Here is a 24,524-nt window from a genome sequence, read left to right on the forward strand (position 1 = left end):
TGCTCTTTGCCCCCCCAAGGAGGGACCTTAAGAAATAATCAGTTATGATGAAGCTGCTTCTAGGCAGCAGACTTAAAAGGTAATAGCAAGGCTTTTGTTTTTGAATTATCTTGTATTGATTTAATTCAACTTTCTTGATTTCATTTCCTTTTTTGTTTTGTATTAGTTTATTTTTTAAAACAGCTTTATTAAGGTATGATTGACATGCAGTGAACTGGCCATATTTAAAGTATACAATTTGAAAAATTTTAACATATGTATATACCCATGAAGCCATCACCACAACCAAGAGTGAACATATTCGTCACTGCCAACTTTCCTGCGCCCCTTGTAATCCTCCTCTTTCACTGCTCCTTGCCCTCCTCATCCCCAGGCAACCACTAGTCAATCTGCTTTCTGTCACTACAGATTAGTTTGCATTTTCTACACTTTTATATAAATGGAACAATATGGTATGTAGTATTTTGTGTCTAGGTTCTTTCACTCAGCATAATTATTTTGAGATTCATCCATGTTGTTACATGTATCAATAATTCATTCCTTTTTACTACATTAGCCTGTTTTCAATAATCCTCTTTCCGGACTTCCCTGGTGGCACAGTGGTTAAGAATCCCCCTGCCAATGCAGGGGACACGGGTTCCAGCCCTGGTCTGGGAAGATCCCACATGCCACGGAGCAACTAAGCCCATGCGCCACAACTACTGAGCCTGCGCTCTAGAGCCCACAAGCCACAACTACTGAGCCCACGTGCCACAACTATGGAGCCTGCGTGTCTAGAACCCAAGCTCTGCAACAAAGAGAAGCCACTGCAATGAGAAGCCCACGCACCGCAATGAAAAGTAGCCCCCACTCGCCGCAACTAGAGAAAGCCCACGCACAGCAACGAAGACCCAATGCAGCCATAAATAAATAAACAAGTAAATAAATAATGCCAAAAAATAATAATAATCCTCTTTCAAAGTGTCAAAATTCTAAGAAAAAGGACTTTAACTCTTTCAAAAATGGTATCGTGTATACAAAGATCACTGGCAATTATTTTAAAAAATAACACTTTAGGTACTTTTCTTGATCTTAGAAAAAGCCTTGCTCAAGACACATTCCATGTCCTTTTTTTAGAAAAAATAGAAATGATTTATGCAGATACATATATTACATGGCATTTTGGAATGCGAATAACCTTGTTAAGCAAAAGCAAACATGACTGGAAATTTTTATTCATGCTAGACACTATTTCAGGCTTTGTGACATTGCTACGCTTAATACAAACCCATGAAAATAGTGGTTAACTGACGGAGCATCTTTACAACATAAAAACTCATAAACATATTAAAAGTAACCACGGCTGTATTGTCTTATTAAATAGAGAATTTTACTTATGTCCTCTCTCTCTCTATTGAAACCAGGCCACATACACACATTACTGGTGAGTTTCATTTGCAACTGAAGTGAAAGGGACAGGCGCCTTAAAGACGAAGGCACAAATCCCTTACACTTCAGTTGCAAATGAGCTACAGAATGAGGAAAAAGACAGGGGAAGAGGGGAAGCATTACCTGTTTTCCTAATTTTCTAACTGTAAACCAGTGCTCTTTATAATTGCATATAAATGATCTTTCATTTCTAGAAACAGGAAAAAAAAACATACATAATATTAAGTTGAAATACTAGAGTTCATATTCATTTAGTTTGTCTATTGGAAAGTATTACACAAAACCTATGAGGATTTAGGATTATATTCACAGTTTTAAGTATCACTGATTTTTAAAAAATTACAAAACAGTATGAATCTCTGTGCAGATAAGTGACGCCGTGCAAAAGCGATGGCACCACACCCCATTCAAGGATCAGCTCTGCACTGCCAGACACTGAGGGGTCAGGAGGGCTCAGTGGGCAGATGTTCACAGACAGCCGCAAAAGGTGAACTAGGAAAACCTGAGGGATTGAAACGGGCAATATCAAAACAAAAGCATGCAAGATGTATTTTTCTCCTTTAAGAAAGTATAAATTTAAAAATCAAATGTAGGAAAGGCAAAATAAAATCTTACATGGGATCGATCCTGAGCCTCTGATACTCTGGACTGTTAAACAGGATTAGTTCTAAACCCCAAACTTTCAAGGCATTGCTTATAACCTGTTATAAAAAAATAACAACTTTTAAAAATTCCAAATTTAAGTGGTGTAGCCATGTTAGTTGTATACACAATTGTAGTTCATATATAAATTTCCCCAGAAGGTTATGGTTTTTAAAGTGTGTGTGTGTGTCTAGATATATCACTAAGTCCATAAATAATATACAAACGTAACATTAAAAGAGTACTTTTTACACTAAGTTTCTGGAATGTTCCAGAGAACCACACAATTCCTAGATAAAACTGCCTCAAAACTCCAGATGTATTTTCTATCCAGTAAGTGCTACTCTTAAAACTAGTCCACTGCAAACGTGATAATTTGGCTGCTACGGGTCCTGCTTTAGAAAACTGATAGTCAACTCACTACCTGATATGTAATAATGATAATTTTATGTCTATTAAAATGAGTTATTTCTGGGGATTTAAACTGAAGCTTTCATAAATTTTAAACTTCTGTTATCATGGGTTTGTGATTTGTAGGAAAAAAACAAAAGATAAACCTGATTATTTCAAACTGAGAAAAAAAAGGGAAATTTCTGAAAATTCACTACCTTCCCTCCAAGGTAGCCAACAAAGCAGTAAGTGAACCAGGCACGACTACAACAAAAAGTGAACGCTATGAGGTGCGCAAATGTGAACTGGCACCAAGAGCAGCGCTGCAGGGACTTCCCTGGTGGTCCAGTGGTTAAGAATCCACACTTCCACTGCAGGGGATGCAGGTTCCATCCCTGGTTGGGGAAGTATAATAAGATTCCGCATGTCACGGCCACGTGGTACAACCAAAAAAAAAAAAGAGCAGCGTTGCACAAACAGGAAATGGCAAGCACTGGCCCTGCTCAGGCCTCTGCTCCAAGCCGTGCAGTAGCTGTCACCTGGAACGGTCCACAATAAAGCACTGGTTGGAAACGCTGGTGACTGAGGAGTCCAGGAGGACAGTACAGCAGAACACAAGCAGAGATATCTGCAGAAAACGTTCCCCCAAGAGAAGTTCTAAAGAACGCTGGATACGCCTCACAGGTGTTAGAAATGGAATGAAAGATCCACGGATGAAAGAATCAATCTCACAAGTACACATATATTCACCCACAGAATTCAAGGGGAGTGATAAGATTTAAAAAGGAAAAAGGCAAAAGACACAGACCATAATGAAGGAATCCAATCCTAGTGGGCTGATTTAAATGGAAGGTAGGAAAGTGTTGTATTTTCTCAAATTTACACAGGAGATGGTAAGTTTGAAATCCTGCGACTTACTGGAATTACGGTTATTAGCATCCGGATGCAAATTAACAACCTCCTTTGAGGAAGCCCTCCTCTGAGATGAAGATCCTGTCATCCTAATTGTCATGTTTATCTGCATAAAAATCTAGTACTCTGGTATAGAATCTTAGACATAATCTACTGGAGGAACTTCTGATGGTTACATCATTACAGTGACTATGAAAGACTGTGAAAAGCATACCCTGAGCTTAAACAGTGCCTGGGACATAAACAACACTTAGTAGATGCCTGTGACTACTTACTTGAATAGAGAAAAAGCCACTGTCATCCATATTTCCAGAAGGCTGCTGTTTAATTTGGATAGGTAGTTGGGACAGGGGTTGAGGGTGGGAAGAGAAGGATAGTGTCATTAGTGTGCATATTTAAAGTAACAGCTTGTGCGTTCCCATCTACAAAGACGAGAGCTGAGTTATAATTAACAAGTCAGATCCCCATAGGAAGAGCGGTTCATCCTTTTCTAAACAGCACCCACATTTCTTTAAGAAGTGTGATTTAGTGAGTTTAAAATCAGTACCTGCAAAAATGTGCGATAGTCTTCACTAGTAACTCCTCCTTCTGCCATTCTCATCCTCTCTTCCTCATCTAGCTGGTGTGCAATTGAAGATAATTCCACAGGGCTGAAGTATTCTCCTTGTAACAGGTTATTCAAGCAATGCTGAGCACAAAGTGAACCTTCTTGCTAATATTTCCAAAAGAAAAAATTCAAATGGGATTTGTAAAACAGATTTGTACAGTATCTTCCCTGAAACAGAAATTTAATCATTAATTTAACACAGGCAAACCAAACATTTTTAGCTTTAGACAAGCATGATTAACACGGGTACATGCATTTTCATTTGTTAACATTTATTTTATAATTCTACCATTAATGAAACTACAATTATTTAGCTATATGATCAAAAATTTAAGAATGATTTATACTAAACAAACATCATCTGTCAAATACACCAAATCCAATTTTTATTAAAAACTACTCTATTATAATAAACATTTAGCCTCCTTTGTTTTCAGTGGCCAAAATAAATACATTTTTGGAGATTCCATGGTAAATTACTAATGCTGAAAAGGAATTTTAATCCCTAGAACATTTTTTCTTTTAACAAGATAATCTCTAATCCATCTAAATGTTCGTTCATGGAATTTCAAATCCATGAACAGATGAAGAATCTCAAAAATTGATATAGTAAGAAAAATTCTGTTCGATGTTTATGAAGACTTATAGCTACAGAGCCAAGGTTCTCTTCAAGAACTCTGCAGATAATGTACACAGTTTTGGTGCATGAGCAAAACTGTCCAAAAACCACCCCTGGAGTTCACTTCTGGACAAACAGCAAGGGGGCTGCATCCAAGCTCAGTTCTCCAATTGGGAACTGGGATCACTGGCTTCCTGTTATGGGTGTGGGGAGAAAACAACTTCCCACAGGCCCTTCGCGGGCTGGGCAGCTGGCTTTCTCACACAACTGGCACCCCAAACCTAAATCCAGGCTTCCTCCAACTAAGCAGCCTGTGTATCACCCCTCTCCCCTCAACACTGCTGCTTTCCTGTTTCCCTATAAGAAGGGAGACTAATGGGTGGATGAGATCCCTCCCAGTGAACCCAGCCCCGGGTTGGTCTTTCTGTAGTATGATGGCAGATGGGAGAACACCTTCTTCTCCTGCTAATAACTCTGGCCCTCTAAGTTCTCCATTTCCCCAGTAAAGTCTGTTCATTAACCCAACCTGTCTGACATCCTGCAGTTTGTTTCGAGCTATGTCACACAATAGGTCAGACCCCAAAGACCAACACCTTGCAAGATACATCTTTTTCCTGAGTTAATTTTCTAGGAACAAAATTCCGCTGCTGAAGAAGATACAGGATATATGTATATAATGGAATAGGAATGCAGCACTGAGACAGTCTGAGTGTGAGAAAGGGGGCTGAGACAAGTTTATCTTCGTATTTTGGTACAGAATAAGTAACCTGCGGTAAAGAAGACACTATCCATCCCTCAAGTCATAACTACGATGGTGAGAGAGTACTTGTCTCCACTTCTTTTTTCTTCTACTGTATTCCTCCTGCCAGAAAGCCAGTCTCACTGAACAATATAATGTGAATTGGAGGGATACACAGATGTCTACTTATATTCTATTGAAAAGTGGGCAAGACAAACAAGAACTCACAAGAGGATAGCCAAATGGATAAAAAACACAGAGGGGGGCTCAACTTCATTAACCACCAGAGAAACCTATATTAAAACTACCAGTGTGTTACTACTACACACTCCAGAATGGCTAAAATGTTGGAGACGATTAGAGACATCAAAACTATTATATACTACTGATGGAAGTGTAAATTAGTTTAACCACTTTGGAAAACTACTTGAAATATCTACTACAGCTTAACATTTACCTACCCTATGATCTAGCAATCCCACCGCTAGGTACATAACATAAGCAACAGAAATGTAAACCTGTGTTCATCAAAAGACATGTATAAGAACGTTCATAGAAGCACTATTTGTATTGGCCCCCAAACTGGAAATTACCCAAATGCTCATCACAGTAGAATGGCTAAATTGTGTTACATTCGCAAAGGACTACTATGTAACAATGACAGTGAGTTAACTACAACTACCTGCAACAATATGGATGACTCAATCAATGTTAAACAAAAGAAGACAGACTCAAAAGAGTACACTCTATATGATTCCATTTACAAAACTTCAAAAACAGACAAAACTAACTAATCGATGACGTTAGAAATCAGGGTAGTGGTTACCCTTGCAGGGGTGGAGGGAGAGTTAGTATCCTGGAAGACGAACGATGTAAGGGGGCTTATAAGATGCAGGTAAATGTTCTGTTAATTGATCTAAGTATTATTTACACACTTGTGTTCACTTCATTAAGCTATACTCTTATGATCTGTGTGCATCTACACTTGTTATCCTTAATAAAAAATTCAAACAACGATAAAAAAGTCTCTACTAAGATACAGGTACTTCACATTAAGAGCTACCTAATACAGTGACCAGACACTGGATTATCTTGGAATTTTCTGTTTGCTGTCAGGCTACATGCTTCAGTTTGGGGCTCTCAGACTATGGTCACCATATGTAATAACATACATAGAAACAGTGAATCCAAATATTTGATTTTAAAATTCTCTCTATAAAAAATTAGCTTTAAAATACAAAAAATAAGCACTTGAAATTAAACCTAATTGAAGTAATACTGTATTGCTTTAGGAAATTATATCAAGTTCTGTACTTCTAAGATGATTTAATAGAAGGAAAGAACAAATTGTACAGTCAAATTTAAATAAAATTATTTTTTAAAGTCACAAGATGAGTCAAATTCTACATGGACCAAAAAAATTGTAAAATGGTCCCATCTAAGATTATGCATTTCCCTGCCTGCCCATCCCACCCCCTAAACTATCCCCAACCACTTCATTCATTCATTCATTCATTCAGCTATGCCGGGTCTTAGTTGCGGTACTCAGGATCTTTGCTGCGGCGTGCGGGCTCTTTAGTTGCGGCATGCAGAATCTTTTTAGTTGAGGCATGTGGAATCTTTAGTTGCAACACGTGGGATCTTTTGGTTGTGGCATGCAGGCTCTTAGTTGCGGGATCTAGTTCCCTGACCAGGGATCAAACCTCGGCCTCCTGCATTGGGAGCATGGAGTCTTAACCACTGGCCCACAAGGGAAGTCCCCGCAACCATTTCTTTTCTTTTTTTTTTAATTTAGTAATTTATTTATTTATTTTTGGCTGCACTGGGTCTTCGTTACTGTGTGCGGGCTTTCTCTAGTTGCAGTGAGCGGGGGCTACTCTTCGTTGCGGTGCGTGGGCTTCTCATTGTGGTGGCTTGTCTTTGTTGCAGAGCATGGGTTCTAGGTGCACAGGCTTCAGTAGTTGTGGCATGTGGGCTCCACAGTTGTGGCTTGCGGACTTCTAGAGTGCAGGCTCAGTAGTTGTGGCTCACGGGCTTAGTTGCTCCGCGGCATGTGGGATCTTCCAGGACCAGGGCTCAAACCAGCGTCCCTTGTATTGGCAGGTGGATTCTTCACCATGCAACCAGGGAAGTCCCCCAACCACTTCTTTCTCATCAAACTTTAACCAAAGTTGGACAGAAGTTCACTTTGCTATAGTCAAAGTTCAGTGGTATTGAAATTCCATGATTTCAAGCCCGGACTTTATTGTGTTGGGATCCAAGGATGAACAAAATGCATCTTCAGTTTTACCAAGATATCTTACAAAACCACCAAGGGTAACTTCAACCAAATCATTCCCTCACTGTCCCCAGAGTCTTCAGGACCTCCCTGAAACTAGTTCAAATTCCCAGAGACACTACTGCCTCCAACTGAAACTGGGCATAAACCCAAAGGTGTGCTCAGAAATGGCCTAACTGGGGCCACACAATCAACCTAGCAGCACTTGTTCATCTCATCTTAGTAAGAATAAGGTCCCACCCCTTATTATGAAGTTTGGCAAGCACAAGCATCTGAATAACAACAGTGGCCAGCACTTGTCCAGCACTATGTGCCAAGTAGCATTCTAAGCATTCATAACGCTGAGACAGACACTTCAAAACCCTCAAATACAGCGGAGGAAACTGGAGAACAGAGATAACAAGTAACTTGCCCAGGATCATACAGGTAGTAAACGGCAGAGCTGAGATTCAAACCCGGGCAGAGGTTTCAAGTCTGTACTATTACCACTTCCTTAAGCCACCTATTTGGAACTTGGTGATTCTTAAACTTCAAATATCCTGAAGATGGTTAAGAACCACCAATCACAAAAAAAAACCATAACGAATGTCACAAAGTCAAATCTCAGCATCTTTCCAGTATTTTCACTAATTTTAAATATAATCCCAACAAGTTTGGCTATCATTCACAGCTGTAAACACATAAAAGTACCAATTCAGATGGCACACTAACCTCACCAAGAGCTGTCAGCAACAGAAGGGATAACAAAAACGACAGAAATCAGGCACCAGAACTAAAAAAAAAAAACCCAAACAACAAAAAACTCCAGCAGTTGGTGGCCATATAGCACTAGGGTTTAAGTTAGGGATTGGCAAACTCTAGCCCTTGGGCCAAATTCAATCTGCCCCAGGAGCTAAGAATGGTTTTTACATTTTTATATGGTTGGGAAAACACACACACACACACACACACACACACACAAGAATATGTGAGAACGTAAAAAACCTGCAAAGTCTAAAATATTTAGAGAAGGACTTCCCTGGTGGCGCAGTGGTTAAGAATCTGCCTGCCAACGCAGGGGACATGGGTTTGATCCCTGGTCTGGGACGATCCCACATGCCACGGAGCAACTAAGCCCATGCACCACAACTACTGAGCCTGCGAGCCACAACTACCAAGCCCGCACGCCGCAACTACTGAAGCCTGTGAGCCTAGAGCCCGTGCTCTGCAACAAGAGAAGCCACTGCAATGAGAAGCCGACACACCGCAACGAAGAGTGGCCCCCACTCACTGAAACTAGAGAAAGCCCGCACAGCAATGAAGACTCAATGTAGCCCCAAAAAATCCTATTTTAAAAAATAAAATATTTACAGAAAAACTTGTTTACTTTAGATAAATAGCACCATATACATCTTAGGTGCTCAAGGAACACTCTTGATTCATTCAAATATTTATTGAGCACCTGCTATGTGCCAGGCACTGGGGATATATCAATAAACAACTGTTGAGTTTACATTTTAATTTAACAAAGGGCACTCCAAGAGACAATTCTGAAAATGGAGAAACCAAAATTCCAAGAGGAAGTGGTTGCAAAGTCCTTTGTAGTCAGATAACCCTACATGCACAGCTTCCCTAGGGCCAAAGTTGGTTCTCCGGCTCTCCAAACCCAGGACCTAGAGTTAAATGTATGTGGAGGAGGGGAAGGGGGTGCTCTGGAAAATGTCATGTTGAGCTCAAACATTCCCAGAATGGACAGTGTATGAGATGGACAATGGGCCCTATGGTTACAGGTGCTTTCCATACTATTGAAATATGCCTGAAGAACTTTAAGTCTTCATTTGCTAAGTACCTATAAGTTGATAAGGGTAAATGTGTTCTTGAAGTAGGTTTAAGTCTACATTCATGCTGATAATTCAGAGTGACTGCTTTCAGGTAAGTAGATTTTCATTAGGCTAGCGTCCAGCTTCTTTTGATCCCATGGTTAAGCAGCTACCTTCGCTGAACTCTATCCAAACTAGGTACCAATCATTATTGTTAAAAAATATATATTGTATAATTCTCAGGAAGTGATGTGCACAAATTTAAAATCTTCAGTGTTGAACCATCTGGTCCTACAGCAAAGCTTTTGAAAATCAGTCATAAAAATATGCCCACTCGAGGTTCTCTTCATCCAGTCTCCTTAGCCAAGCAGCTAAATTTCTCTTGTCCAGGATTCATATAACATGTCAGTCAAGTCAAAAGATTGGTGATAACCGTACCACTGAGACCTTCCTCACCCACACATAAAAACTGGTCTATTCTAGTACCAAACTTTCTGAAATGTTTTCTATAAAGAAAAGCATTCCATAACAATTTGGTTAGATTTATACTGCACTTCCTTTGTCTTCGATTGCTTTATCTGATTGCTGTGTGTGTATTTTTAAATGGACAAGTATTTAACAAAACAAAACCCCTTCGCTCCTACTAAATAACAGCCTCACCAGCAACCCTTTCTAAACACGAAACTATTATGAAACAAGATATGTGACAAAGTTGTCCTGAGGAAGGTTTCACTCACACCCAAATGATTTGATAACTGCGAGAAAAGACGAGTTTCTCCACATGCCACAAACATTATCTTCAAGCGCATGGTCATGGAAGATTCAAAGCAAAACAGGCTAGGCAGACAAAAACAAAATTATTCCTGCCCACTCTTAATACCTAATAAGAAAGCTGGCCTCCTGATCCGGAAAGATGCCATTACCAAAAGAAACGAAACCCAAACATCTCATAACAAAAACTCTTGTGACGACTTCCCAGTTCAGGGGCGCACTGGGTTTCCTACTTCACTTCCCTAAGGGTCACGCCCTCCGTGGGACGAGCCAAGGTCCCTGCCCCCGGGATGCTCACGGACCCAGTGCAGAGGGATCTGAGTGTATGAGAAATTCCAATTTAGAATTGAGGAGCCCAGAGAAGGAAAAGTTAATTCTTCCAACGGGTAGGACTGGGAGAGCGACGTGGAGTTGGGAAGGGTAGAGGGACGTGTCCAAGAGGTGACTAGCTAGAACCTAGGGAGAGTGGGGGAGAGGAACTGGAGGACTCCCACGGAAAGTGGAGAGAAAGCGCGGAAGTCACCTCCTCTCTTGTGCCGCCGGCCCTGCCCTTATTCCCTGCGGGCTTCCCAGACATCTCAGGCCCGGGTCTCCTCCGGCTCCTCGGGCACGGGCCTTAGGGTGCAATGGGGGCATCGGTGAAACTCCCCTCCAGGTGAAGCTCCTCCCGCCCGGCGAGATCGGGATGGGGGCATCTCGGGCCCCACCCAGCTCCCCGGGAGGCAGCGATGCCGCGCCCCACGCCCGCCACCGCGCTGCAGACAGCTCCCCACCGAACGCGGACACTCACTTTTTCATGGAAGATGGACTCCATGTTTATTTGTCTGGAGCCAACGGCCCCCGCGCCGAACCAACCCCCTCCAGCTCCGCCCCCAGCCCGACCCCTCCACCCAGCATGCCCCGCCCTGCCTCGTGCCACCCCCGCCCACGTGTCTCGTGTAGACCAATCACCCCCGAGGATGCGAGACACGTGGATCGAAGAGGCGTGAACGCCGGGGCGGTAAACTCCGGAGCACGTGACCTTTGTAGCGCGTCCTCCCATCTCCCGTTGTGCCCCCGGCTGGAGGATGATGCAGCGCCCCCTGCCGTGTGGAGGATCATCTCCGCTTCCCACTCATTGCGGTGGATTCTTAGGCTTCAGGGGGATTGGATAAGGACCACCTGAATTCTATGTTCTTTTTGTTTTCTATTTTACCTTGTACCTTCTTTTTATCGCATTTGCATACAATTATTTAATATCTTTCTCCTCCTCCTGCGCAGAAATTCTCATTACATCCCTGAATACTGAGCACTTGTGTAAAAATAAGAGTTAATATTTACGTAGGGCTTACTGTCGGTGGGCACTCTTGTAAGTGCTTTGCATGTATTAACGAATTTAATACAGCAAACTTTGATGTAGGCGTTATTATCCTTATTTTATACATGAGGAAGCTGAGGCATGAAGAGATTAAGAACAGCACAACTAGATAGGTAGACAGATAGTTTGGCTGTAGAACAGAGAGCTGTTGGCATAAAAAAGGGAACTGAAACCACAGGAGTGGATATAATCATCTTGGAGAAAAGGAAGAGACTGAGAAGAGGATCTCACAGAGCCCTGAGGGTAGAGAAGGCATAGCCTAGGAGAAGGGAGGAAAAGCAGGAAGGTGTAACGTATGGAAGCCCCAGGAAGGAAATGTTTCAAGGAGCAGTCAGTGTCAGTTGCTGCCCAGAGGTCCAGCAACATAAGGACTTACAAGAGCCAACTGAACTGTGTTGCTATGGAGACCACTGGTGACCTTGGTGAGTGCAGGTCCAGAGGGACAGAAGGGGCAGTGGGAGGGAAGGAAAGGAGACTGCCAGCGAGGACCAGGTTCTCAAGGGGAGGATTCAGTAACCATTTATCCAATGTCTCTGCATATACAGTCCTGTATTGGAAATACAGTCCTGTATTGGAAATAGTCTGTGTTCTTAAGAAATTGTGGCCTAACTGGGGAAAGAAACCATGGTCTCATGAAGCAAAAAATATGCAAACCAGTTTTTCTGATTTTTTTTTTTAAAGAAAATGTGTCTGTATAGAGAAACATGTATTTCTTTTTTCATGCATATGCATTACAAATCTCTGGAAGAATATACAGAAAACCCAGAGGTTACATGTTTGAGTGGTAAGGGAACTAAGGCAAATGGGGAAAGAGTGGGAGGGAGACTTTTCACTGTATACAATTTTGGTCCTTTTTTTTTTAAATAAATTTATTTATTTATTTATTTGGCTGCGTTGGGTCTTCGTTGCTGTGCGCAGGCTTTCTCTCATTGCGGCGAGCGGGGGCTACTCTTTGTTGCTGTGTGCGGGCTTCCGGGCTTCTCATTGTGGTGGCTTCTCTTTGTTGCGGAGCACAGGTAGGCATGCGGGCTACAGTAGTTGTGGCACGTGGGCTCAGTAGTTGTGGCTCACAGGCTCTAGAGTGCGGGCTCAGTAGTTGTGGTGCATGGGCTTAGTTGCTCCGCAGCATGTGGGATCTTCCCGGACCAGGGCTCGAACCTGTGTCCCCTGCATTGGGAGGTGGATTCTCAACCACTGCGCCACCAGGGGAGTTCCTAGTCTTTTTTTTTTTGAGCTAATTAATGTATTACTAATTCAGAAAAAATATGTGATTTTATTCATTTCCTGAGGCTGCTGTAGCAAATTACCACAAACTTGGTGACTTAAAACAACAAAATTTATTTTCTTATTCTTCTTGCAGCCAGAAGTCTGAAACCAAGGTGTCAGCAGGGCCATGCTCTTTCCAAAGCCTCTAGTGGAGAATCCTTTCTTTCTTCTTTCAGCTTCTGGTGGCTCCTGGTGTTCTTAGCTTGTGGCACCCTAACTCCAATTTCTGCCTCTTTCTGTACATGACCTTCTTCCTTCTGTGTCTGTTTGTGTCCTCTCCCCTTATAAAACACCAGTCATTGGATTTAGGTTCCATCCTAATCCAGAGTAATTTCATGTTGAGATACTTAACTAAATACATAAGCAAAAACTGTTTCCAAATAAGGTCTTTGGTTCTGGGTGGACTTGAATTTTGGAGGGTAATGATCCAACTCTCTACAGTGACTAATTGCTTATTAGGATGTAAATGACCCCAAAGGACCGTATAGTTTTGTTCATTTAGCATGTAGAACAGTGCTTGGCAATATGTAGTAATGTTGAATTACTACTAATCGTTTCGTTAGGCCTTCCGACCTATTGAGTATGTGATTAATAGCAAGCATCATAAAATGAAAAGATCAGCGCCTGGAAGTCAGAATGCAAATTCTGGGTGTGGCTTTGCCCCTGAAGCCATGTGTGAGTTGGGTATTAGATTTGTTGCATTTCCTATTCTGATAACTCCACTTGATATTCGGCACATCCCAAACTTGAACTTCATAAGTTAACTCGTATTGTTCATCAAAACTCAATGACCGGGTTTCCCTGGTGTTGCAGTGGTTGAGAGTCTGCCTGCCGATGCGGGGGACGCGGGTTCTTGCCCCGGTCCGGGAAGATCCCACATGCCATGGAGCAGCTGGGCCCGAGAGCCATGGCCGCTGGGCCTGCGCGTTCTGAGCCTGTGCTCCGCAGCGGGAGAGGCCGCAGCGGTGAGAGGCCCGCGTACCGCAAAACAAAAAACAAAAAAAAACCAAAAACAACTCAATGACCACACTCTCCAGGAAGCATCCCCGGCTCTTCAACTAACTTAAAGGTTCCTGTCCCTCCTCTGAGCTCCTGTATGTGCCTGTATCTTACTTGGTACCTTTTACATAGTATCATAACAGTTGGTTTGACCATACATCTTTGCCAATACCCTATAAATGTCTTGATGGCAGGGTCCATGTCTTATTTGACTTTGTATATCTTGTAGTCAATGCCTTTCAAATGAATTAAATGCCTTCAAATGAAGCTAGCATCTGAGAATCATTCTTGATTCTTTTCCCCCCATTCTTCCACTTCACATTTTGTTCCAGTCAGTCCTCAAATGTGCATGTTCATGGCTCTTTCCTCTCTGTTTGCTTTGCTACTGCTTAGCCTTCTTGGTCTCTTGTGTATTCCAGGTCCAGGATCTCTGAATTGGTCTTCTGATTCCAGCTTCAGTATGTTTAATTCATAGTGCTGTCAGTGATCTTTCAAAAATGCAAACCTCACCAGTTTATCTTTACAAATGGAATGTTACTACGTATCAGGCACTGGGACTATAACCATGAGAGAGACAAACAGTCCAACTTTCACAGAGCTTATATTGGGGGGGATCCTTAAATAATTAGACGGTATTACTCTATTTGAAATCTTTCAGTGGCTTCCTATTGCTGGATTAAAAGGTTCTTTGTGCTCTGGACCTGTCTGGCTTTATCTCCTGGAATTCCCTCTGCTCCAGTCACAACAGCTTCCCTTGACTTCCGGAAAGTCCTCTGAAGAAAAGCCGTTTGTGCCACCACTATACCTTGCACCTGCCTACATTAAAACCCTCATTACAACACACCGGACTGACTACTTCATATGCCAGTGGACTATCAGTTTTTGAGTGTCAAAGGAGTCTTACTCTTTATAACAAGGGTTGGTGCATAGAAGTGAATAAATGTACAAATTTTGGGGGCACAGACAAGTATTACAATAGTTCAGTAGGAGACAGTGATTACTGAGCCAATCAAGGAGTTCCTGGAGACAGAGGACATGAAACAGATGCACTTCCAGGAGACTTCTATTTCACCTTGGACAGTTCAACTTATCTCTAAATCTACCTCATTGAAATTTTGTTAACAAGCAAGATGGCACAAAGTTATATCTATCTTCTTGAACATTGTCTCTTTTAAACTGGCCTAAATTTTGTTACCCCAAACCAAATAGTTGAACAGAATTTCAAAACAACTGAGATTTTAAAATTTGTGTGTCATCTTTAAATGTCCTGAGTTCTGAAAAGAATCAGTGATAAGGGAGTATCATTTCATTGTAATTTCACTTCTCCTAAATTCAAGCTTACCTGAAACAGAATTTGCTTTCCAAGAAGAGGTAGTTGAATGTAACAGATGACATATGTACATACCCAAGAAACCATCACCATAATCAAGAAAATGATTCCTCCAACCCCTTCCTGGACCTCCCTGGCAACCACTGGTCTGCTTTGTTACTATGGTTTGCAGTTTCTAGCATTTTATATAAGTGGAATCACATAGTGTGTGCTTTTTGTCTGGCTTCTTTCATTCAGGATAATTAATTTGGAATTCATCTATGTTGTATCAATAGATCATTTCTTTTAATTGCCGAGTAGTAATATTCCATTATATGGATTTAATACAATTTATCTATCCGTGTTGATGGACATTTGGGTTGTCTCTAATTTTTGGCTATTACAAGTAGAGCTGCTATGAACTTTCATGTAGATGTCTTTGTGTGGACATATGCTTTCTTTTGGCATATATGCATTTCTTTGAGGTAAATACCTCAGAATGGAATGGCTGGGTCGTATGGTAGGTGCATGTTTAACTTGAAACTGCTAAACTGATTTCCAAAGTGGTGCAACTTCTGGCAGCTACATTTTCCATTCCTGCCAGCAGGGTGTGAGTTCCAGTTGCTCCACACCCTTGCCAACACTTGGTAAGATCAGTCTCCTTAATTTTAACCATTCTGATAGGTGTGTAGTGGTTTCTCATTGTGGTTTTAATTTGCTTTTCTCTAGTGACTACTGATTTGAGCATCTTTTCACGTGCTTGTATGCCATTCTCATATGCCTTTTTTGGTGAAGTGTCTGTTAAAATCTTTTGCTTTTTAAAAATCGGGTTGTCTTATTAGTAAGTTATGAGTTTACATATTCTAAATATAAGTTCTTTGTTGTGTGTATGTTTTGCAAATATTTTCTCCTAGTCTATGGCTGCATTTTCATTCCCTTAACTGTGTTTTTTGAAGAAGTTTTAATTTTGATAAAGTACAATGTCTTGGTTTTTAAAACTGGTTCATGCTTTATGTATTGTATTTAAGAAATCTTTGCTAAATTCAAGGTCACTAAAATTTTCAGCTATTGATTTCTGCCAAATAAAATCCTAGCATTATCCTTTTAGAGTGCCTTTGAAGAACATGTTTGAAAAAATTTTTCTGAAAAATTGAGCCATATGATTCAGTGATTATTTTTTAATTACTAAGTGTCTGTTATTTGAAATGGGAAAGATTATTTCAGCACAAAAAGAATCACACTTCAAAGTCTTCAAATTAAGTAATGAATGTGTTTTTATTTCTCTTATAATTTAAAAACTGTGAACATTCTGTAATTCAGCAGCAGCCTTTATTTCCAGGTGACTTCTTCACTGGGTGTTAATTCCCTGCATGGAAAGAAAAAAAAGGAAGAAAAAGCAAAAGTGTAAATAAAACTTTTATGAGAGGATAAAAGGGAAAGTCACAAGAATATGGATTCAGTATTTCATATTGTATTAAACTGACCCATTTAAAAGTTATGAGATTCAACATATTCATTCTATTCTCTCATGATTTTAAACTTTTACCATCTCTTCATTTTTCCAGATTAAAGAACTGTAATTTCTTAGTCTATCTTTATATGAAAGCAATTATCCTCTCAGTGAGTTCATTTAATGTTTTTTATATTGTTTCTAGCTCATTTTCTTTCTTGAAATCCCTGGCTGGAACCTCCTCTACACAACGCCTTTGGCTGCTGCTTGGTTCTCTTGTCCCTTGAGCTTCCTCCTGCCTGGCTGCACAGTCAGTGGCAGACACCCTGTCTTGCTAACTCTAAGTCTGGTGCCATCTCCAGAGACACAGTGGGACCAGGCAGCTGCCAGGTGCTATTTGATCACCCAACCACCATGTCTAAAGGTCTCAACCAGTGTTGCTGAGAACACAGCACCAAGCCACAATTAGTGCCATTGTTTTCAGCTACATCATGGCCTAAGTAAGACAGTGTATGATCATATATGTTAAAGTACATAGGGGAGGCTTTGGCAAGCTGGTTTAAGACTGTTTCTAGGTTAAAATGTACCCTGACTTAAAAAAAAAAAAAAAAAGACTTTCAAAGATGTGAAATAGCCTGTTCAGAAACTAAAGACTTACTTACATTCCAAAAGTAATCATAGAGTTTTGTCTAAGGATTAAGCAACAAACAAGACTACAAAATAATATCACTTAAAACTAAATCCTCAGGGGGGGAAAATTACCCCTTCTGTTTATTTTGGCACAAATGACATTAAGAAGAATACTTCTAAAACCTGACTGTTGGTTTAATAAAAAAATACAAAAACTAACCTTTTATATAACAGACTCTTGTTCCGGAAGGCAATTAGCTTTTCATCATTCTTTCTGTCTAGGTAACATCCAACGACAAATCCCACAGGGACAAGTATATGTACCCAGTGGTCACGCACAATCTGAAGTAAGTTCATCATGAATGCTATAAAAAAAAAATGACCAGAAATATAACTGCCTTTGAAGTATCTTTTAAATCACATCTGAAACAGGAAGGATATAGATGTTAAAAGCGTAATAAGCCTCTTTACATTTGTTTGGCATCAGAATGTAGTATACTACTTAAAATCTACTTGATGAAGATTATATAGGTACAGTGATTAGTATAAAAATTATACTGCACTGAAGTCAATTTACTACCTTTTATTTCTAGCTCCACCAGTGATCTGATATAACACAGGAATGGAGAGAGTATTAAAAAAATTCTACCTGCAAAAGCTGAGTATTTGCACCCTCCTAGTATTGATTTAGAACCTTTACATTTGTAAAATATTTTTAGAACCTCTCACAATGTTAAACCAAATATAATAGTATTTTGTCAGAAGCAGAATTCTTTCAAGCTGTAATTATTGAAAACTATTTTTTTAAACTAATTTTTGAAAGGAAATGAAAACATATGAGAAATTTTAAAAAATCCTATTGAATAATGTCACAACAGATCTGAGTATCAATTAAATGACTCTACAAAACATATGGGGACAGAGGAACTTACTTTTGTAGAATGACTACTAGGTACCAGAGCCATCATATAGTCCAATATATAACACGAAACATTGTTATCGTTATTTTACAGGTAAGAATACAGTTTAACCCAAATAGGTGTTACGTGTAGATCTGGAATTCAAACTCAGGTTCATTCCAAAGCTCTAGCTCCTTCTATCATATCCAAATGCCTCTTGTAGAGAACCTTCCCCTAATTGATATTTATTGTACTTAAGACTTTTTAAGTGTTAAGAAGAGTTTCTAAAAGGCAGAAGAGGAGGACTTCTTCATAGAAGATCTAGAAGTCATCATATAGAAAATGAATTTGCAGTAATTCAATAAAAACACAGTTGAATCATCAATTTTCTGTAAAAATTTGTATCTAAAGATGAAATAAAAATACATATGTATGCACATCAATCTATAATAAATAAATCCTATATTATGGCTGAGAAGACAGGACAACATCATAGAAAGATAATACATTACTGCTAACAAAAGGGCTCAGCACTGAACTCTGCTAGGATTATGTAGACTGGATTCCTGCTGCTCTTTCTAGGATACTGGTTCTCACACACATTCTGATTCTTTATTTCTCAAGCTTTACTATCTAAAGGCACTGGGTTAGGAAATAGACATGAAGTTAAGTCACAAAATTACGACATACTGTCTTTCACAGAGTGTAATATTACACACAGCAGATTCCAGTCTGAATATCACTGATCTAGAAAATTATGATGTAAGTAAATGAGATGTTTGAAATAACTCCCCAGCTGATTTGCTGCAAATAGTTCTTGGGATATAAATGTAAGGGTAACCAATCTTACCTTATTCCTAGAAGATGGTGGTTCTCTTAGCATTGTACGTTCCCTAAGTAGCATTATTTGCATTTAGATCCTTAAATACTGTTTGATAAACATTTAGGTACTTTTTGTGATTCCGATCAAGTTAGCCACTTGTTTTATAAACTTGAGCCAGTCAAGTATGGGAATAACAATGCATGCCTTAATAAAATGATGTAACCTGGAAAGCACTAAACTACAAAATACTAGACAATATAGGTTTCTAGAGAAGTCTGGGGGTCATCTATTCTCCTACCTGTCCTTATTAGGTTCCTCAAGTTTCTTAAGAGGTGTCAATTCTAACACTCAGCACAGCTGACTGTAAGATAACTGTATTTAATCAACAAAAAAAGTAATTCCTGACTCTCAGCCCAAGACTTTTTAAATAAGCCCATGGCCACCTGTGGGCTATAAGCCATTACTGTTGGCACTCCTCTAACAGGGCCAGAAGGCAATTCTGTCTGGCTTTACTCTAAGCAGAAGAGATGAGCCAAGACCTTGAGACTCCTGCTGTATACAGGCTCTCACAGAGACTCTACAGGATTCAACTACCATGATGGAAGCCTGATTCCATCCCAAAGACATAAATGGCAAATCTTAGCCCCACAGGCATTTCATATTACAACTGTACAGTCCACTACTAAGTGGACTTTGGGACCCAGTGGCACTCAGCATAATTTATCCTGCATATGTCACTGCAAAGACAAAGGGATGACCAGGGAAGACAAAGATTGATGGACATAAAAAGTGAGCAAGAATGATTCCCTAGAGAAAGGATAGGAGGGGGAACGTAGACAGGCTCCTGATCACCGGCTCAAGACAGTAAAACGGCTTCATCTGATGGGCAAAGGGCAGCAAGCACCTGGGCCAATCTCTAATGAGACAGGTCTAGGCTTGGATAAAGAGTGACATCCACAGGGGTGCCCTCAACGTCACTGTACATATTATTAGTGTCTTCTTTATATGAAGATCTCTCAAGAAAAATTTTCTTTTTACTTTGGAACTGGGGAGTAGCTATGCTATTCCTGAAACAAAACAAAACAAACTAGTTTTTATCTTATGGACTTAGGGAATTGAGTAACGGATGATGTATCCTTTGATACCAAAATGATCCAAAATTTTTTCCCTACCTTTAGAAAGAGCTGACTCTTAGAGTACTCTCTGTAAGGCATGGTTCTTAATGCTTTTCACAATCACCAATTCATGTAATCCTCACATTACTATACACGTATTAACTAATACAATGTCCCCAATGCAGTAGGAATATTTTTTTCAGATGAGGAAATCCAGGGACAATCAACTTGCCTAACGTCACAGATGCAGTAAGTGGCAGACCGGTATTAAAACCCAGGCAGTCTGGATCCTTGGTCCAAGCTCATTGGTGCTTTACTGTCTCTTACAGTAAGTATAAAGGTCAACATTTATATTAACCTTACTTTTGGCTTTATCTTGTTTTTCCTAATAAGGACATAACTTGGAGATATCATGAGTTTGGTTCCAGACCACCGCGATAAAGCGAACATAACATAGAGATAAAGCGAGTCACAAGAATTTTTTGGTTTCCCAGTGCACATAAAAATTAGGTTTACACTAGAGTCTAAAGTGTGCAATAGCATTATGTCTAAAAATACAATGTACATACCTTAACTAAAAAACACATTATTGTTAAAAAATGCTAACCAACATCTGACAATGCAGGGTTGCCACACACCTTCAGTTTGTTAAAAATGCATTATCTGTGAAGCACGATAAAATTTGATATGCCTGTATTACCTTTTCTTCAACCCAATTTTTTTCCGCTTAACTTCTAAAAAGAAAATTGTATATAGTGTGCATTTTTGTAAGCCCCTCTGAATTCACGCTGGAATAATACAGACGACTAGACATTAAAAAAATAAATTCTACTCTAATTAGTCCCTACAGCACTTTATATGTAGTGATCAAAAAGTGTCGACTTAACCTATAAAAAGCAGTTCTGGATGCATGGAGAAACGGAACTCCTTGAGGTCTGGAACCTCGTCTTAATGACGTATACGCCCGAGAAATCAAGCATAAGTATTACTTTTTTTTTTTTTTAAGTATTACTTTTTTAAAAACTAAGTTTTGAAAAAGTGTGTATTTTGTGGAATGGTCGGCTCAAGACGGTTGGAGACTTAGAAGAGAGCAAGGTTAGCTTCCAATCCTGAATAACGAGGAAGGCAGAACTCTGAAACTTGGACCAATCGGAGATGCTCGCGAAGAAGCAGTCCCTTCCCCGCTGCAGCCTAGGAGCCGTGAACCTAAAGATATTTTTCAGTTAGGGTAGCCTCAGAGTACCCGTTCCCAAAGGCGCCAGGCAGGAACCGTGAGCGCAGCCGCCCACATCAAAGCAATCCCTATTTCCTCGCCTTTCCCTCTCTCCTTCGCTGGAAGCCTCGGGAAGGTGGGCCGCTGCAGTCTCGGGGAGGCCCAGACCACCCCCACCCGCAGGTACACACCGCCGCTGAGGGCTTTCCTAGAGGTGCACCCGCCCCGCCTGAATAAAGAGGACTCTCGCCGCCTCGACCTCCCGAGAGCCTGGACCCACCTGAAGCCTCGGGAACAACAACGAGACCACGACCTAGGGCGGCGGTGAGCCCAGCCACCGGCGCCGGCGGAAGCTGCGGCCTCGGTACCCACCATTCGCCGCGCCCGCTCGAAGGGAGGGGTGGCTCCGATAAATTATTCCTCTTCTTCCTTCACTGCTTGACTCTTCTCATATTTCTTTTAGCTTAAACACATTGTAAATTCTGTAAAAATAAAACTTCGGCCCCAGGTGACGAGACTCGGTGTAAATGCCACCTCCTTCCTCCAGCTTAGTCCCTCCCACCCCCGAAGATGGTATCACCCTGGGTTTCCCCGCCTCCGCGGATCGCCTCCAGTTTCAAAATGGCGGCTGCCATAGAGGGGCTTCTGCTGCCTGATCGTCACCGGCGCTGCTGAGCCAACCTCATCTTTTCTCGCTCTTGAACCTGGATGCGACTAAGGGTTGGGAAGGGCAGTGGACGGCGTTGGGGGAGGACTGACGAGGCAAGTGGGGGCGGAAGGAAGCAGTGCGCCTTTGCATGGGGGAGGGAACGTCTCGGCCCTCGGGGAGAGCCTGGCTCCGACTCCGACCCGGTCTCCGCCGCGGACGTTCCCCCAGGGTTGCGGGTGCGACTGTCCCGGTCGTTTCTGGCAGAAGTGTTCAGCGAGGGAAAGAGACTGACTTCTCCAAGTGTCTAAAGCTCTCGGTCTTTTGTGGCAGTTCCTACGATTCACTCCCAGACTCTCCTTTCCTCCTTTTTGCTGTTTCCCTCCGGCCTTTCAGTCTCTCGTCGCTGGACGCCAGCTTTGGCTTCTTAGCATTGTGGCTACCTTGTTCTCAGCTTCCTCGCTCGGGGTCTTCCCGTCATTTCGGGTTGAGAGATCACGAGACTACTGGGCACAAAGTAGGCGTTCTTTTTAGTTAATCGACTTCAAAGACCTTTAAGACATTACAGTGCTTTGTTAAAACAGCCTCGGCCCCCCGCCCCCCCCCCCCCCCCGCCCCAGCATCTCCTTTGAGCGCTTCCAGCATCATTACTCTATTTACATGCTCTTCAGTAAACAGGTCAGAATAATTTTAACTCCGGCAAGGCTGGCTTCCTGTGACCAGGCGAGCCTGCGTTATCATTGCCCATGTCCTAAGTTTTAATTTTAGAACCCCTTTGACCGTGTTGTGAAACCCGTGCTCTCCCGGAATTGACCAGGAGGAGACTTTTCTCACTTGAGCTCCAGTGCTAACCCAGACTCTTTCGTTTTCCCGTAGATTTTGCATGGTTCCCCTCAGTTGTCATCAACATGCACGATCGTTATTGAGAGAGCAATTAACTGATAGATAATTAAGGTGAAATGGTATCCGTCAGAAATCACTGCCCGGAAGGAATTTATAATATGGTGAAGGTTCATTCCTTTCAGTGCACATTTATGTTGCTTTGAGCGCTGTGCTTGGTATTGGAGTTAAAAAGATTCACTTTTACTCTTCCCCCATACGTTTAACGTCCATTCAACATATATTCTTTGTGCCTACTTGCGCTAGCTAAAAATAAATAACATTGCCTGGAGACACCAAAATAGCTTTATAAAGGAGTAAATATTTGAGCTGGGTCAGGAAGGGTCAAAAGGAATGTACTAAGCTCAGGAGAAGGTCATTCCTGGCTGCAGTACAGAGATGCAGAGACTTGAGAAGTTTTGGCATGCTTAGGGAGAACGGGAGAATGAATGCGCTTGAGCATGCAGTGTAAGGGCGGTTGGTGAAGCAACAGGGAGATTGAGGTAAAGTTGTGAAGGACCTTGCTTTCCAAGGAAGGTGTTTAGATTTTATTCGGTATTTAGCCGGAAGTCAAGGACTGCTTTGCACAAGGAAGGGGCATGAGGAAATTTGTTTTTTAGGGTGGTCTCTCTGATAGCTGTGTGGAAGATCAACTTGGAACAGGAAAACTAGATGAGAGGAAATTGCAATCATTCAGGTAAGGTAATGAATGCCTCCTTTGAGGCAGGATAGTAAAGGATGTCAGACATTTCTGAAATATCAAATAGAATTCAACTGGTGGCAGCCAAAATGGTGATAAGAGGGTGACTTCAGAATTTTTAGTCTGGGAGACTAAGTGGTTGGTGATACCATTAAATAAAGCCTAAGACATGTACAAAATAGTATGGTGCCAACTTGCACTTTAGGAGTGGCAAAGCACAATGCTCTACAGTCCAAAACATTGCTTTTAGATTCTAGAAATCTCTGCTATTACAGTAGCCTCTAGCTACATGTCGCTATTGCACACTTGAAATTGTGGTTAGTTCGAATTGTGATGTGCTGTAATTATAAGATACACACTAGATTTTGAAGGCTCAGTACCAAAAAAAATCTCAATAATTTCTTTAATTATTACATGTTGAGATGATAATATTTTGGATATATTGGGTTAAATAAAAGTAATTTCACCTGTGAAACTTCAATGTGGTTGTGAAAAAAATTTTAATTATATATCTGGCTTGCATTATATTTTTGTTGGACAGAGCTGTTCTAGTCTAGACTAATGATAGAGGGATTAGTGAGGAAGTGGGATTTGAGCTGGGCCTTAAAATGATGATAGTCAATGGTGATGTCAGAGCAGCTTGCCGGCTCCTTCCATTGCCAGTTAAGGCATTCAGGTTCTGCTTTTTCAAGCAGTAGGAGGCCTTCAGAGATTTCTGAGTAAGGGATCCTAAGTGCAGGGGTGTTTTGGAAGATTAATCTGGTAGTAAGGTATACGTTGAGATGAAGGAAGGAAAGGCTGGAGGCAAAGAAACAGAAACCGAAATGTAAGGTAACGAGGCCCTGTATTAAGGTACTTCCAGTAGGAATGGAAAGGGAATGATAAATGTACAAGGCATTCTCAGGGGGAAATAATCAGGAGTTGGTAATAGTCTGTTCAAGAAGTAAAGGAAGGAATAAAACAAGGAGTGTTTCAAGCCTTGGTTATTTAGATAACAATTAAGAAGTCATGTCATAGAGTTATAAGGTACATTTGAGTCTAAAGAAATTTAGT

At 41.1% G+C, this 24,524-nt stretch overlaps 3 protein-coding genes across 8 annotated transcripts in view; 1 reads left to right on the forward strand and 2 right to left on the reverse strand.

The window, feature by feature from the left end:
• Positions 1–11,085, reverse strand: part of ATXN3 (ataxin 3) — a 33,236-nt gene extending 22,151 nt beyond the window's left edge. For 3 of the 5 annotated variants that reach the window (XM_030883536.2, XM_070045001.1, XM_060295204.2), the window contains exons 1-5: positions 10,976–11,085; positions 3,920–4,084; positions 3,648–3,692; positions 2,044–2,129; positions 1,552–1,618 (exon numbers count right to left, since the gene is read on the reverse strand). In XM_030883536.2, the coding sequence (XP_030739396.1) occupies positions 1,552–1,618; positions 2,044–2,129; positions 3,648–3,692; positions 3,920–4,084; positions 10,976–10,999 (387 nt within the window). In that variant the 5' untranslated portion in view covers positions 11,000–11,085. Of the gene's footprint in view, positions 1–1,551; positions 1,619–2,043; positions 2,130–3,647; positions 3,693–3,919; positions 4,148–10,975 lie in introns of all 5 variants that reach the window. The other 2 variants (XM_060295202.1, XM_060295203.1) reach the window with 2 other exon arrangements.
• Positions 11,086–16,372: 5,287 nt separating this feature from the next.
• On the reverse strand, positions 16,373–21,728 carry NDUFB1 (NADH:ubiquinone oxidoreductase subunit B1). Of its 2 annotated transcripts, none has more exons than XM_030883526.3 (3): positions 21,527–21,728; positions 17,417–17,561; positions 16,373–16,482 (listed from the first exon to the last, which is right to left on the reverse strand). In XM_030883526.3, exons 2-3 carry the CDS (start codon positions 17,554–17,556, stop codon positions 16,446–16,448), a joined length of 177 nt encoding a protein of 58 aa, XP_030739386.1. In that variant the 5' UTR covers positions 17,557–17,561; positions 21,527–21,728; the 3' UTR covers positions 16,373–16,445. The 2 variants fall into 2 exon arrangements, with proteins under 2 accessions (XP_030739386.1, XP_060151189.1); XM_060295206.1 differs by lacking the exon at positions 21,527–21,728 and adding an exon at positions 21,369–21,374 and having other exon boundaries at positions 17,417–17,563.
• Positions 21,729–21,849: 121 nt separating this feature from the next.
• CPSF2 (cleavage and polyadenylation specific factor 2) overlaps positions 21,850–24,524 on the forward strand; it is a 31,536-nt gene continuing 28,861 nt past the window's right edge. The window contains exon 1 of the mRNA XM_030883523.3: positions 21,850–22,008. The gene's annotated coding sequence lies outside the window, so the exon portion shown is untranslated. The remainder of the gene's footprint in view (positions 22,009–24,524) is intronic.

This window comes from Globicephala melas, chromosome 2 (assembly GCF_963455315.2).
Source record: "Globicephala melas chromosome 2, mGloMel1.2, whole genome shotgun sequence".
NCBI classification, from domain to species: domain Eukaryota; kingdom Metazoa; phylum Chordata; class Mammalia; order Artiodactyla; family Delphinidae; genus Globicephala; species Globicephala melas.